This window comes from Anolis sagrei, chromosome 13 (genome assembly GCF_037176765.1).
Source record: "Anolis sagrei isolate rAnoSag1 chromosome 13, rAnoSag1.mat, whole genome shotgun sequence".
NCBI classification, from domain to species: Eukaryota; Metazoa; Chordata; class Lepidosauria; order Squamata; family Dactyloidae; genus Anolis; species Anolis sagrei.
In genome coordinates, this window is record NC_090033.1 from 1,490,890 (window position 1) to 1,506,488 (window position 15,599).

The 15,599-nt window shown below is 43.9% G+C and overlaps 1 protein-coding gene across 1 annotated transcript in view; it reads left to right on the forward strand.

Annotated features, from left to right (window-relative positions):
* Positions 1–15,599, forward strand: part of CFAP74 (cilia and flagella associated protein 74) — a 124,811-nt gene that overhangs the window by 90,957 nt on the left and 18,255 nt on the right. Inside the window, exons 25-30 of the mRNA XM_067472951.1 lie at positions 3,949–4,225; positions 7,333–7,467; positions 10,834–10,970; positions 13,556–13,690; positions 13,781–13,890; positions 15,358–15,413. Coding sequence (XP_067329052.1) covers positions 3,949–4,225; positions 7,333–7,467; positions 10,834–10,970; positions 13,556–13,690; positions 13,781–13,890; positions 15,358–15,413 — 850 coding nt within the window. The remainder of the gene's footprint in view (positions 1–3,948; positions 4,226–7,332; positions 7,468–10,833; positions 10,971–13,555; positions 13,691–13,780; positions 13,891–15,357; positions 15,414–15,599) is intronic.

A 15,599-nucleotide genomic window follows, 5' to 3' on the forward strand; every position in this document is an offset into this window, starting at 1 on the left:
TGTGGAAAAGGGAATAGTGGTTGTTCATCGTTGGCAGAAATGTATCCAGTTGTCTGGTGTGGAAAAGGGAATAGTGGTTGTTCATCGTTGGCAGAAATGTATCCAGTTGTCTGGTGTGGAAAAGGGAATAGTGGTTGTTCATTGTTGGCAGAAATGTATCCAATTGTCTGATGATTAAGTGGGAAAGAGAATAGTGGTTGTTCATCGTTGGCAGAAATGTATCCATTTGTCTGGTGTGGAAAAGGGAATAGTGGTTGTTCATCGTTGGCAGAAATGTATCCATTTGTCTGGTGTGGAAAAGGGAATAGTGGTTGTTCATCGTTGGCAGAAATGTATCCAGTTGTCTGGTGTGGAAAAGGGAATAGTGGTTGTTCATCGTTGGCAGAAATGTATCCAGTTGTCTGGTGTGGAAAAGGGAATAGTGGTTGTTCATCCTTGGCAGAAATGTATCCAGTTGTCTGGTGTGGAAAAGTGAATAGTGGTTGTTCATTGTTGGCAGAAATGTATCCAGTTGTCTGGTGATTATGTGGAAAAGGGAATAGTGGTTGTTCATCCTTGGCAGAAATGTATCCAATTGTCTGATGATTAAGTGGGAAAGAGAATAGTGGTTGTTCATCGTTGGCAGAAATGTATCCAGTTGTCTGGTGTGGAAAAGGGAATAGTGGTTGTTCATCGTTGGCAGAAATGTATCCATTTGTCTGGTGTGGAAAAGGGAATAGTGGTTGTTCATCGTTGGCAGAAATGTATCCATTTGTCTGGTGTGGAAAAGGGAATAGTGGTTGTTCATCGTTGGCAGAAATGTATCCAGTTGTCTGGTGTGGAAAAGGGAATAGTGGTTGTTCATCGTTGGCAGAAATGTATCCAGTTGTCTGGTGTGGAAAAGGGAATAGTGGTTGTTCATCCTTGGCAGAAATGTATCCAGTTGTCTGGTGTGGAAAAGTGAATAGTGGTTGTTCATTGTTGGCAGAAATGTATCCAGTTGTCTGGTGATTATGTGGAAAAGGGAATAGTGGTTGTTCATCCTTGGCAGAAATGTATCCAATTGTCTGATGATTAAGTGGGAAAGAGAATAGTGGTTGTTCATCGTTGGCAGAAATGTATCCAGTTGTCTGGTGTGGAAAAGGGAATAGTGGTTGTTCATCGTTGGCAGAAATGTATCCATTTGTCTGGTGTGGAAAAGGGAATAGTGGTTGTTCATCGTTGGCAGAAATGTATCCAGTTGTCTGGTGTGGAAAAGTGAATAGTGGTTGTTCATTGTTGGCAGAAATGTATCCAATTGTCTGATGATTATGTGGAAAAGGGAATAGTGGTTGTTCATCCTTGGCAGAAATGTATCCAATTGTCTGATGATTAAGTGGGAAAGAGAATAGTGGTTGTTCATCGTTGGCAGAAATGTATCCAGTTGTCTGGTGTGGAAAAGGGAATAGTGGTTGTTCATCGTTGGCAGAAATGTATCCATTTGTCTGGTGTGGAAAAGGGAATAGTGGTTGTTCATCGTTGGCAGAAATGTATCCATTTGTCTGGTGTGGAAAAGGGAATAGTGGTTGTTCATCGTTGGCAGAAATGTATCCAGTTGTCTGGTGTGGAAAAGGGAATAGTGGTTGTTCATCCTTGGCAGAAATGTATCCAGTTGTCTGGTGTGGAAAAGTGAATAGTGGTTGTTCATTGTTGGCAGAAATGTATCCAGTTGTCTGGTGATTATGTGGAAAAGGGAATAGTGGTTGTTCATCCTTGGCAGAAATGTATCCAATTGTCTGATGATTAAGTGGGAAAGAGAATAGTGGTTGTTCATCGTTGGCAGAAATGTATCCATTTGTCTGGTGTGGAAAAGGGAATAGTGGTTGTTCATCGTTGGCAGAAATGTATCCATTTGTCTGGTGTGGAAAAGGGAATAGTGGTTGTTCATCGTTGGCAGAAATGTATCCATTTGTCTGGTGTGGAAAAGGGAATAGTGGTTGTTCATCGTTGGCAGAAATGTATCCAGTTGTCTGGTGTGGAAAAGGGAATAGTGGTTGTTCATCGTTGGCAGAAATGTTTCCAGTTTTCTGGTGATTATGTGGGAAAGGGAATAGTGGTTGTTCATTGTTGGCAGAAATGTATCCAATTGTCTGATGATTAAGTGGGAAAGAGAATAGTGGTTGTTCATCGTTGGCAGAAATGTATCCATTTGTCTGGTGTGGAAAAGGGAATAGTGGTTGTTCATCGTTGGCAGAAATGTATCCATTTGTCTGGTGTGGAAAAGGGAATAGTGGTTGTTCATCGTTGGCAGAAATGTATCCAGTTGTCTGGTGTGGAAAAGGGAATAGTGGTTGTTCATCGTTGGCAGAAATGTATCCATTTGTCTGGTGTGGAAAAGGGAATAGTGGTTGTTCATCGTTGGCAGAAATGTATCCAGTTGTCTGGTGTGGAAAAGGGAATAGTGGTTGTTCATCGTTGGCAGAAATGTATCCATTTGTCTGGTGTGGAAAAGGGAATAGTGGTTGTTCATCGTTGGCAGAAATGTATCCAGTTGTCTGGTGTGGAAAAGGGAATAGTGGTTGTTCATCGTTGGCAGAAATGTATCCATTTGTCTGGTGTGGAAAAGGGAATAGTGGTTGTTCATCGTTGGCAGAAATGTATCCAATTGTCTGGTGTGGAAAAGTGAATAGTGGTTGTTCATTGTTGGCAGAAATGTATCCAATTGTCTGATGATTAAGTGGGAAAGAGAATAGTGGTTGTTCATCGTTGGCAGAAATGTATCCATTTGTCTGGTGTGGAAAAGGGAATAGTGGTTGTTCATCGTTGGCAGAAATGTATCCAGTTGTCTGGTGTGGAAAAGGGAATAGTGGTTGTTCATCCTTGGCAGAAATGTATCCATTTGTCTGGTGTGGAAAAGGGAATAGTGGTTGTTCATCGTTGGCAGAAATGTATCCAGTTGTCTGGTGTGGAAAAGGGAATAGTGGTTGTTCATCGTTGGCAGAAATGTTTCCAGTTGTCTGGTGATTATGTGGGAAAGGGAATAGTGGTTGTTCATCGTTGGCAGAAATTTATTTATTTATTTATTTCGCGCATTTCTACCCCGCCCTTCTCAACCCCCGAGGGGGGACTCAGGGCGGCTTACAAAGGCACAATTCGATGCCAGCATAAACATAACAATGGATAAAACGTGTAAACAGCAATTATAACAATTAAGACAATCAGTATATACATCAAAATCAATAAAAACAATCTAATACTCAGCGTTCGCCATCTCAGAGTCTGCAAATTCATTCCACATTGTCAAGTACTATTGATTCTGGTCGTCATTGTCCTTATCTAACCGCCATATTACCCAAAGGCCTGGTCCCACAACCCTGTTTTTAATTTCCTTCTGAAAGAGAAGAGGGATGTCGATGACCTAATTTCCCCGGGGAGTGAATTCCACAGGCGAGGGGCCACCACTGAGAAGGCCCTGCTCCTCATCCCCACCAATCTCACTTGTGATAGAGGTGGGGTCGAGAGCAGGGCCTCCCCAGAAGATCTCAAACTCCGAGGTGGGACGTAGAGGGAGATGCGTTCGGACAAGTACGCTGGGCCGGAGCCATATAGGGTTTTGTAGGTCAAGACCAGCACTTTGAATTGTGCTCGGAACTGGATCGGCATGTATCCAATTGTCTGGTGATTATGTGGGAAAGGGAATAGTGGTAGTTAAAGAGCACCTTCTAAGGATTATTTCTGCGTTTGGTTTATACAATTATTCCCATCCAAACCCAAGTAACGAAGGTGGAGGCATTACTTTTCATCCAACCCTCGCCTCTCCACTCCTTCTTGTGCTACAGAGCTGACACCCAGCCAATGATGAGCGGATGAAACCTCCTCTTCCTTGGGAGTGGGCTTGATGGGACACCGAGCTCGCGGTGCGTATTTATAGCCTTGTCAAGAGGCCGAGTTCTGCACTTGTGACCGTCTCATCTGTGTTTCCATTTTTAGACAATTCAAGCTGTCGTGCAAAGCGATTGGAGTCCACCCTCCTCTGGAGCTCTCGCATTCTTTGGTTCAGTTCTCCGCCACCGCTCTGAACGATGTGTCCTCCGCAACTCTTTTTATTATCAATTCTCATGTTCGACTCAGTCGGCTCAACCACTTGGGCCCGAGAATTGGGGCGGGAGAAGTGGCTCCCGTGGGACCCATCTCCTTCCAGTTCCTTGTGCCGGAAGACGCGCCCATAACCATCATGCCTTGCGTCGGCACCGTTCTGCCCGGGAAGGTACAGCCTCTATGTTTAAGAATCGGATCTGTTCTTACGCAAAAATACCGTATATACTCGGGTATAAGCCGACCCAAATAGAAGCCGAAGCACCTAATTGGTAAAACTTATTGATTTCAATGTAAGCCCAGGGTAGGAAATGCAGCAACTACTGCTCCGTTTCAAAATAAAAAAAGGATAGCAGTAAAATTTCATTAATTGAGGCATCCGTAGGTGAAATGTCTTTTGAATATTTACCGTATTTCGAAGTGTAAGTGGAAAGGTAGGGCAAACAAAAACAATAGGGTATCAACAACAACAACAACAACAACAACAACAATAATAAAGTACAACAGGCAGCAGAGTAATCTTGTCTGCTGTGGACTCATCTTGTTGTGTTTCTAATAATAATAATAATTACTTAGTATGAACAAAATCTGGCTACCAGTATTTAAAAACTCTAAAATTATAACAGCTAAACAACGGAGAGGAAAAAACCAGGCACAGATTAACACCTCCCAGCAACAGATTTTCCCAGGCTCAGGCAGACCTTCAAATGCTAATGAAGGTGATCAGCTAAACATTCACACCTAATTGCAGCAGGGAAGAGCTCTTTGCCCCACCCCAGCCATTCCACAGATACATAAACCCATTGTCCTAATTCCAACAGACCTCACAACCTCTGAGGATGCTTGCCATAGATGCAGGCGAAACGTCAGGAGAAATTCCTCTAGAACATGGCTCTATAGCCCGAAAAAACCCACAAGAACCTATTACTTAGTATATTATGGTGTTAATTGTTTTAAATAGTTTGTATGTTGTTAGCATTGAATTTTTGCTCCTGTTGTTAACCGCGTTGAGTCACCTACGGGCTGAGAAACTGCGGTATACAAATAAAGTAAATAAATAGATAAATAAATAATAAAGTACAACAGGCAGCAGAGTAATCTTTGCTGCTGACTCATCTTGTTGTGCTTCTAATAATAATAATAATAATAATAATAATAATAATAATAATAACCTTATTTATATTCCACCACCATCTCCTAAAAGGGACTTGGGGCAGCTTACAAGACACTGCGGTGTAGTATCTATATAAATAAAAATGTCATGTTCGTTTGTGGGATTAACAGAACTCAAAAAGCACTGGACGAATTGACACCAAATTTGGACACAAGACACCTAACAACCCAATGTATGTCCTTCACTCAAAAAAATTGATTTTGTCATTTGGGAGTTGTAGTTGCTGGGATTTATAGTTCACCTACAATCAAAGACCATTCTGAACTCCACCAATGATGGAATTGAATCAAACTTGGCACACAGAACTCCCTTGACCAACAGAAAATACTGGAAGAGTTTGGTGGACATTGACCTTGAGTTTGGGAGTTGTAGTTCACCTACATCCAGAGAGCACTGTGGACTCAAACAATTATGGATCTGGACCAAACTCTACATGAATACTCCACATGCCCAAATGTGAACACTGGTGGAGTTTGGGGGAAATAGAATCTTGACTTTTCGGAGTTGTAGTTGCTGGGATTTATAGTTCACCTACAATCACAGAGCATTCTGAACCCCACCAACGATAGAATTGGGCCAAACCTCCCACACAGAACCCCCATATGAGCCACAGCAGCGTGTGGCAGGGGATGGCTAGTCTATATAAATTAAAATGTAATGTTTGTTTGTGAGATTAACATAACTCAAAAACCACTGGACGAATTGCCGACAAATTTGGCCACAAGACATTTACTAAACCAAGGAGTGATCATCACTTTTAAAAAATGATTTCTTGCTGCTTCTTTGTCTGGTTTGCCTACTCTGGAACATGCAATGTATCATTGTCCTTCTTTAGGGCCCCCTTTCAAATCTATGATACTATATCTCTCTGTATGTGAATCATATATATCTATCTATATCTATGGCTGGATGGCTCTCTTGTCAGGAGGGCTTTGATAACATTTTCTTGCCCTGGTGAAGGGAGTTGGGCTGGATGGCCTTAAGTAATTTTCTGTTGGTTATGCGGGTTCTGTGTGGGAAGTTTGCTCCAATTCAGTCATTGGTGGGGTTCAGAATGCTCTTTGATTGTAGGTGAACTATAAATCCCAGCAATTGCAACTCCCAAATGTCAAGGTCTATTTCCCACAAACTCTGTCTGTGTTCATATTTGGGCATATGGAATATTCATACCAAGTTTGGTCCAGATCCATCATTGTTTGAGTCCACAGTGCTCTCTGGATGTAGGTGAACTACAACTCCCAAATTCAAGGTCAATGCCCACCAAACCCTTCCAGTATTTTCTGTTATTCATGGGAGAACTGTGTGCCACGTTTGGTTCAATTCCATCGTTGCTGGGGTTCAGAATGCTCTTTGATTGTAGATGAACTATAAATCCCAGCAAATGCAACTCCCAAATGTCAAGGTCTGTTTCCCCCCAAACTCCACCAGTGCTCATATTGAGTATTCGTGCCAAGTTTGGTCCAGATCTATCATGGTTTGAGTCCACAGTGCTCCCTGGATGTAGATGAACTACAACTCCCAAATTCAAGGTCAATGCCCACCAAACTCTTCTAGTGTTTTCTGTTGGTCATGGGAGTCCTATGTGCCACATTTGGTTCAATTCCATCATTGGTAGAGTTCAGAATGCTCTTTGATTGTAGGTAAACTATAAATCCCAGCAACTACAACTCCCAAATGACAGAATCACATCCCGCCCCAAACTCCATCAGTATTCAAATTTGGGCGTATCAGGCATTTGTGCCAAATTTGGTCCAGTTAATGAAAATACATCCTGCGAATCAGATATTTACATTACGATTCACAACAGATATGAAGTAGCAACGAAAATAATTTTATGTTTGGGGGTCACCACAACATGAGGAACTGTATTAAGGGGTTGTGTTATTAAGAAGGTTGAGAATCACTGGGTTAAACTCTTGTGCCTGGAGGACTGAAGATCGACAGATCAGTGGTTTGAATCTGGGGAGAGCATGGATGAGCTCCCTCTGTCAGCTCCAGCTCCTCATGTGGGGACATGAGATAAACCCCCCACAAGGATGGTATCCTATATTTCTTCTCCCCCCCAAAAAACGCTTTTCTTTCTCTTGTGGGTCTCTCCGTGCCAGAAGTGCTTGCTTGATGTTGCCTTCCATCCAGTCTTGTGTGACCAGCTCATCCGGCAGGAAGCCATTCACTTGATGTGCCAGGCGGCTGAAGCCAAAGCGCAGATGGAGAAGAGAGCCCGGGAACTAGAATTGCAGGTCTGTGGGGGGTGGGGGTGGGGGGTGGGACATGTCGTAACTCAGGATAGATTCACCTTGCCCAAGACACCACCGCACACCAAGGCTGTAGGTTTTGTAGTTTATTGCGAAAAAGCAAAATCAAAACAGGGAAATAAAAAAGTATAATTCAATGTGCAATACAGAGTCTTAAATGCAAAGGCAAAGTTCCCAGGTTCCAAAGGCAAATAACATGAAGCATTGGTTAAGCAGAAGTCCATGGCAGCAAGACAAAGTCTCCAAAAACAGGATCAAAATCAAAGTCCCAAAGAGCCAGAAGCTTTCCGCAAAAGCCAAGGTAATGCCACAGAAGTTAACAGGGTAAGAGCAACATTGGACTGACAGAGAATGACCTTCGGTCAGATCATTAAATAAGTTTCCCCGACAGAAAAGCATTATGTTGACCTCTAGCTTCATGCTTGTTGGCAAGGCGTGCACTTCTTCAAACTCTTAAATGCAACTGGTCCTCTCTAATCAAATCTCCACTACTATCTTCAAGGCCGGTTAGCTCATTATCTTCGTCACCCTGAGAACCGAGAAGCCCGGCGCTCCCAGAAGGAGCCTCTACCTTGAGCTCCAAAGTTTCACTATCTTTACCTGAAAACACATTCTTTTCTCTAGGGAACAGAAATGTCGCCTCTTCTTCAGAATCAACACTGTCTGCCTCATTTGACTCACTGACCGGAACATGTTCAGAAATCTGTAACCCATCATCCTCCTCGTCCTGAGGAAACTCAGGTTCAGAAAGCTCAGGCCCAGACTGAACCACAACAGGACAGTCTCTTCCTCCCCATGAGTTGCTTGCTTTCAGAGCACATTGGTTGTACATGTGGCTCCTTGTGTTGAGAGGCAAGCACAGCCTCAAGAGGAGGGCAGATTTACATGAAATGAGGGTGGAATACCAGGGCACTTGATCAGTCTAGAAATGTGCAATTGCAGATCCTTCGAGGTTCCATGGGCTGGGCTTTAGCACAGCAGGTGAATCACCAATCTGCAATAAATCTTTCCAATCAGAGGGTTGATAGTTCGAGGCCTGGGCCAGGGTGAGAGCCTGATTTTTCATCCCAGTTTCTGTCAACCTAGCATTTTGAAAGCAAATGTGAGTAGATAAATAGGAACCGCATTAAAGCGGGGAGGTGTTTTAGGGACGGCATTTCGATCAGAAAAAGGAGGAAACTCTTTGGGAAGGAGATGGAGCGACAGCACCCCCCTGTGACCGGAACCAAGCACAGCCTCCAAAGATGATGAAAGATGGGAAAGCCTATATATATACTGAAATAGCCCCTCTGACTATAAACACACTACACGTTGAGTGGAGGAACAATCCTTTTTATTAAAGCTTAGCCAAAAAGCCAGTAGAAATAAATGCTTGTAAAGATAGATAAGATTCCAAAAAGCAATAAGGCATTCAAAGGCAACAAGATAAAAGAGTGTCCAAACGTAGCAATCAAAAGCAATGTTCCAAAAGCATGAAGATACAATCCAAGGCACTGATTATCCAGCCAGGAATCAAACAAGAAGCAAGAACAGACCAGACGCTGCTAGTCAACTTGAAAGGCTAGAAAAAACCATGAAGACGAGACCACTTGAACAGGGATTCCATGAGGCTTGTGCTTGGTTTCCAAACGATGCCTGATCTGACAAGGTTTTCTAAAGGCAAACCTTAAATCCTAAAAACTGGTTTTGTTTTCCTCCAGTCTTTGACCTTAATTGACGAATTATTTCAGATCTATGTAAACATTGGGCCTCTTGTTGATTCTGGCTAATCTCCAGCCACCGACTCTGCTTACCTGACTCTTCATTAACTTTCCCAGGTGTCAGGCTGTTTTCCAAACTGGAATCTGGAGAGCTCACAGGCGGAGGGAGTGAACCTTTCTCCCAAGGCCTGACAGAAACATTCTCATGAGAATCTGCCCTTTTCACCGAAGCCTCTCTGTCAGTGTCTGCATGAAACTCCTTGACCAAAGTGTCTCCATCTTGCACCTCAGAGTTAGTCCCAGCATCCCCTCATCAGAAGCAACAGGGGACTGACTTCCCTCCTCATTCCCCACATCAGGCACAGAAACATCTGGAGACTGAAACACATTCACAGGTTCAAGCACAGGCTGAGTCCCAACATATATATCCGTCTGCTGTCTGTCTTGTCATTGTATAACCATATGTATGTTTTTATCCACCCTGAGTCCCCTTTATAATAATAATAATAATAATAATAATAATAATAATAATAATAGTAATAATAATAATAATAATCTTTATTTATAACCCGCTACCACCTCCCGAGGGACTCGGTGCGGCTTACATGATAAAGCAATAACAACGATTAATAAAGACAATAAAATAAAACTCATAACAAACAATAAACAATAAACAATAGCAGTAATACAACGACATTTAAAACCTATGGCTGGGCCACATGTAATAATTAAAATTTAAGAATAATGCTGAGCATGAACAGATAAAATATGAACTAGGATAGAGTTTTCAGAGAGAGATGGGGCGTGCAGACATTCCTTTGGGGTGAGAAGGGCAGAATATAAGAATTGTAAATAATAACAACAACAACAACAACAGAAGGTCTGGTGGCAGAGGACTTATACAAGTAAAACAAGCAGTTGAAGAAGAAAAACGCCCTGGCAGAATATGTCAAGGGAAGCCAAGAACCTGCTTTAATTGATGTGAGTACAAAGCACAGCAGACAAAGAGTCAGTACAAGAAAACTGCACTCCAAACCATAGCTGACCGCTTTCACAACAAAGCGTGACATGGGCAGTTCCTTGAGAAGATTGAAGGAAAAGTTGACAAGGAGAAGACCTGGTGATGGCTCATGAATGGAACCCTGAAGAAGGAGACAGAAGAAGGCCTGGTTCTTGCAGCCCAGGAGCAAGCCATCAGAACCAAGGCCATTAAGGCCAGGATTGAAAAATCAGCAGATGACCCAAAATGCAGACTGTGCAAGGAAGCGGAGGAAACCATGGATTATCTCCTCAGCTGTTGCAAGAAAATCGCAGAGACAGACTACAAACAGAGGCACAACTCTGTGGCCCAGAAGATTCACTGGAACTTATGGTGATTTTTGTTTTCTCAAAAGTACCTTTCTATACATTATTTGTTATTTAGGTACATTTTTCTTATTCAAAAATTCGTAACAATAACATTGGTGTGGTTTTCGGTGGGACTGAAACAAATTAATAGTATTTCAATGGGCAAAATTGCTTTGAGATAAGAGTGACTTGAGTTACAGAACACATTAAACTCTTTAAGTGGAGGCCCCACTGTACAGACACACCATTGCTTTGGGGTTAGATTATTTCGTATCATTTTACTTTTTGCTTCCTGCCTGCACAGAGAAAGAAGGAGGAGGTTCTGGCAGGAAAGAAGGATGCGAGGAGGATGACCAGCATGTCCTTTCTCAGTCAGCCTTCAAAGGACAAGTATGCCATCAAGCCATTTGAACCGCCAAGCCCAGAGGACATATCTCCAAAGTACGTATGGAAAAAAAAAACATTGTGGGCTTTACTTCTTCAACAAGTGTCCCGTACTACCTTACCGTTACTATTTTATTATTTTACTAGCTTGGTAAAAGTTAGTTTTCAATTGTACAAAGTGGGTGAACTACAACTCCCACCATGCCAGGTTAACCCTGAGGAACTCAGTCAGTACTTAAAGTTTGTTATGCTGAGCAAGTTTGCTCTAGATGCATCCTCGGTGGGGTTCAGTGTGCTCTCTGCCTGTATGATAAACTACAACTCCCAATATGGTCAGTCCCCTCAAACCCCTCCAGTAGGTTCAGTTAGTCATGGGGGTTCTGTGTGCCAGGTTTGGTCCAGGTCCATCATCGGTGGAGATCACAGTTACTCTTGTTGTGGGTGAACTGCAACTCCCAAAAAGGAAGGTTAGTTTCCCCCCAAACCCCTCCAGTAATCCAATTTTGGCATATTATCAAGTATGTGTGCCTAGTTTGGTCCAAATCCATTGGTGTTTGGGTTCACAGTGCTCTCTGGATGTAGGTGAACTACAACTCCCCCAAATCAAGATGAATTTTCCCCAAAGACCTCCAATATTTTTTGCTAATCATTGGGACTCTGTGTGCCAAGTTTGGTCCAATTCCCTCTTTGGTGGAGTTCAGAGTGCTCTTGGATTTCAGGTGAACTATACATCCCAGTACCTACAACTCCTATAAATCCTGGTGAATTCTCCCCAAACTTCTCTAGTATGTTCAGTTGCTGATCATAGAATCAAAGAGCTAGAAGAGACCTCATGGGCCATCCAGTCCAACCCCATTCTGCCAAGAAGCAGGAATGTTGCATTCAAATCACCCCTGACAGATTTGACAGAACAATCCCTCTGTTTGTTGTGTGCCAATTCCACACTAATGGGGAGAGTAAGAAACGCTGGGATGTCTGTGGTGGAGGAAAACCAGGAAATCCAGGATGGAATTGTCCCTGTATGAAAGCCTTGACTTGGGTGGTGGGCAGTATGGCGTTGGGTGGAGGTCATTGATAGGGCTTTTGGGCATGTTCTCGCTATAACTGGCAATGTCATTGGTGTTTCCCGAGCCGTGCCAGAAATACAGCTTAATGGTGTAACATTAGAAAATGTTGACCATTTCCGCTCCCTTGGCAGCCACCTCTCCACCAAAGTCAACATTGACACTGAAATACAGCACTGCCTGAGCTCTGCAAGTACAGCATTTTTCCGAATGAAGCACAGAGTGTTTCAGGAACAGGACATCCGTAGGGAGACCCAAAGTGCTTGTTTATAAAGCCACTGTCCTCCCAACCCTGCTGTGGCAGCCACCTCTCCACAAAAGTCAACATTGACACTGAAATACAACACCGCCTGAGCTCTGCAAGTGCAGCATTTTTCTGAATGAAACAGAGAGTGTTTGAGGACCGGGACATCTGTAAGAAGACCAAGGTGCTTGTCTATAAAGCCATTGTCCTCACAAAACCTGCTGTGGCAGCCACCTCTCCACAAAAATCAACATTGACACCGAAATACAACACTGCCTGAGCTCTGCGAGTGCAGCATTTTTCCGAATGAAGCAGAGAGTGTTTGCGGATCAGGACATCCGTAGGGAGACCAAGGTGCTTGTTTATAAAGCCATTGTCCTACCAACCCTGCTATACACCTGCAAGACGTGGACAGTCTACAGACGTCACATGCATCTCCTAAAACGATTCCATCAGCGCTGCCTCCGGAAAATCCTACAAATCTCTTGGGAAGGTAAGCAGACAAATATCAATGTGCTGGAAGAAGCAAAGACCACCAGCATTGAAGTGATGGTCCTCCACCATCAACTCCGCTGGACCGGCCACGTTGTCTGGATGCCTGACCATCGTCTCCCAAAGCAGTTACTCTACTCCGAACTCAAGAACGGAAAATGGAATGTTGGTGGACAGGAAAAGAGATTTAAAGACGGGCTCAAAGCCAACCTTCAAAACTCTGGCATAGACACCGAGAACCGGGAAGCCCTGGCCCTTGAGCGCTCCAGCTGGAGGTCAGCTGTGACCAGCAGTGTTGTAGAAATTGAAGAGGCACGAATGGAGGGCGAAAGAGAGAAACGTGCCAAGAGGAAGGCGTGCCAAGCCAATCCCGACCAGGACCGCCGTCCACCTGGAAACCGATGCCCTGACGGCGGGAGAAAATGCAGGTCAAGAAGAGGACTCCAGAGTCACCTACGGACCCACCCTGGAGGAGTATCCTACTTGGACAACGAGGGATCGCCTAAGTAAGTAAGTAAGTAAGGGAGCTATAGCTATTCATGGACTTACTTACTTACTTACTTAGGTGATCCCTCATAGGCCGAGTAGGCTAGTCTTCCAGGATCAGAATTCTTGTGAGTCTGTAGGTGGCTGTGGAGCCCTCTTCTTGACCTGCATCTTCTTCCGCTATGCATGGAAGTGGAGCCTGTCTGTGTGTATTCGTGGGCACCCCAGCCATACACATACATACGTATTTTCACTTTTATTATGAGTATAGTTTTGGGCTCTGGGGCGAAAAGAGTGGGGCTGCTTTGGTCAACTAGACCTCAGGTCAGAAAGGTGTCTCTTTGGTCCCTCTCTAGTTCAGAAGAGTATATCGCAGCTCACCTCTCCCTGGTGCGGAGCTTCAATGAGCGGTTTGACAGATACGTCATTCCCTGCCTGGTTGCCTCTGGAGTCATAGACGAGAAGAGAGGAGCCGAAAATCTGCACTTTAGGTGGTGTACGGGGGCAGAGCGGGGACCTTCCCTGGGGTTGGTTCTGTATGTTGCTTTGTATCATGTCTTTCCATTCCTTTGTGTCCACAGCCCTTATAACACCTTGTATTTAGAACTGCACTGCCCTTCGGTGGCCCCCGTGGTAGTGGTCACTTCAAACAACGGAAGGACTTTCTTCAATTTTGGGGACGTTGCCGTAGGTAGGCACTTTTTGCAAGGCTTATTCAAATGTGGGCATATTCGGTATTTGTGCCAAATTTGGTCCAGTAAATGAAAATACATCCTACATATCCGATATTTACATGACGTTTCATACCAGTAGCAAAACGACAGTTATGAAGTTGCAACAAAAATAATGTTGTGGTTGGGGATCACCACAACATGAGGAACTGTATTAAGGGGTCGCGGCATTAGAAAGGTTGAGAACCACTGTCTTAGTCTGTGAGAGAAGGCCTCACAGTGTGAGGTAGGCCTTAGTCTGTGAGAGAAGCCTCTGTGTGAGGGAGGGCGTCTGTGAGAAGGCCTTACATGAGGATTCATAACAGTAGCTAAATGACAGTTGTGATGTAGCAATGAAAATAATGTTTTGGTTGGGGGTCAGCACAACATGAGGAGCTGTATTAAGGGGTTGCGGCATTAGAAAGGATGAGAACCATTGTCTTAGTCTGTGAGAGAAGGCCTCACAGTGTGAGGTAGGCCTTAGGCTGTGAGAGAAGCCTCTGTGTGAGGTAGGGCGTCTGTGAGAAAGCCTTACATGAGGATTCATAACAGTAGCTAAATGACAGTTGTGATGTAGCAATGAAAATAATGTTTTGGTTGGGGGTCAGCACAACATGAGGAGCTGTAGTAATGGGTTGTGGCATTAGAAAGGTTGAGAACCACTGTCTTAGTCTGTGAGAGAAGGCCTAACAGTGTGTTGTAGGCCTTAAGACTGTGAGAGAAGCCTCTGTGTTAGGTAGGGCGTCTGTGAGATGGCCTCAGAGTGTGAGGTAGACCTTAGACTATGAGAGAAGCCTCTGTGTGAGGTAGGGCGTCTGTGAGAAGGCCTCAGAGTGTGAGAAGCGAACAGCAAAATGACAGTTGTGATGTAGCAATGAAAATAATGTTATTGTTGGGGGTCAGCACAACATGAGGAGCTGTAGTAATGGGTCGTGGCATTAGAAAGGCTGAGAACCACTGTCTTAGTCTGTGAGAGAAGGCCTAACAGTGTGTTGTAGGCCTTAAGACTGTGAGAGAAGCCTCTGTGTGAGGTAGGGCGTCTGTGAGAAGGCCTCAGAGTGTGAGAAGCGAACAGCAAAATGACAGTTGTGATGTAGCAATGAAAATAATGTTATTGTTGGGGGTCAGCACAACATGAGGAGCTGTAGTAAGGGGTCATGGCATTAGAAAGGCTGAGAACCACTGTCTTAGTCTGTGAGAGAAGCCTCTGTGTGAGGGAGGGCGTCTGTGAGAAGGCTTTACATGACGATTCATAACAGTAGCAAAATGACAGTTGTGATGTAGCAATGAAAATAATGTTATGGTTTAAGGGTCACCACAACATGAGGGACGGTATTCAGGGGTCACAGCATTAGGAAGGTTGAGAACCACAGGTCTATGCTATTGTTTTTTGCTGACTTTATTACATGCTTGGTCTTTGAACCTATGGGATTCTCTTCTTGATTTAGGGCACAGGATTAAGAAAGAAGTCAAGATACAGAACATCTCCCAAGAACAACTGGTTGTATCCTTATGTGGAATCACATCGCCTCCAATATTTCACAGATGAAAACCGGGACTTATGTAGACAAATAGCATCAGAGTGTGGTCAAGATGGCTGAGGTTTCCCATTGTGATCCCTGTGAATCGCACATGTGGTAGTTTCTGAGCCTAAGCAGACAGCTTCGGAACCTTCTAGATAGATTTGAAA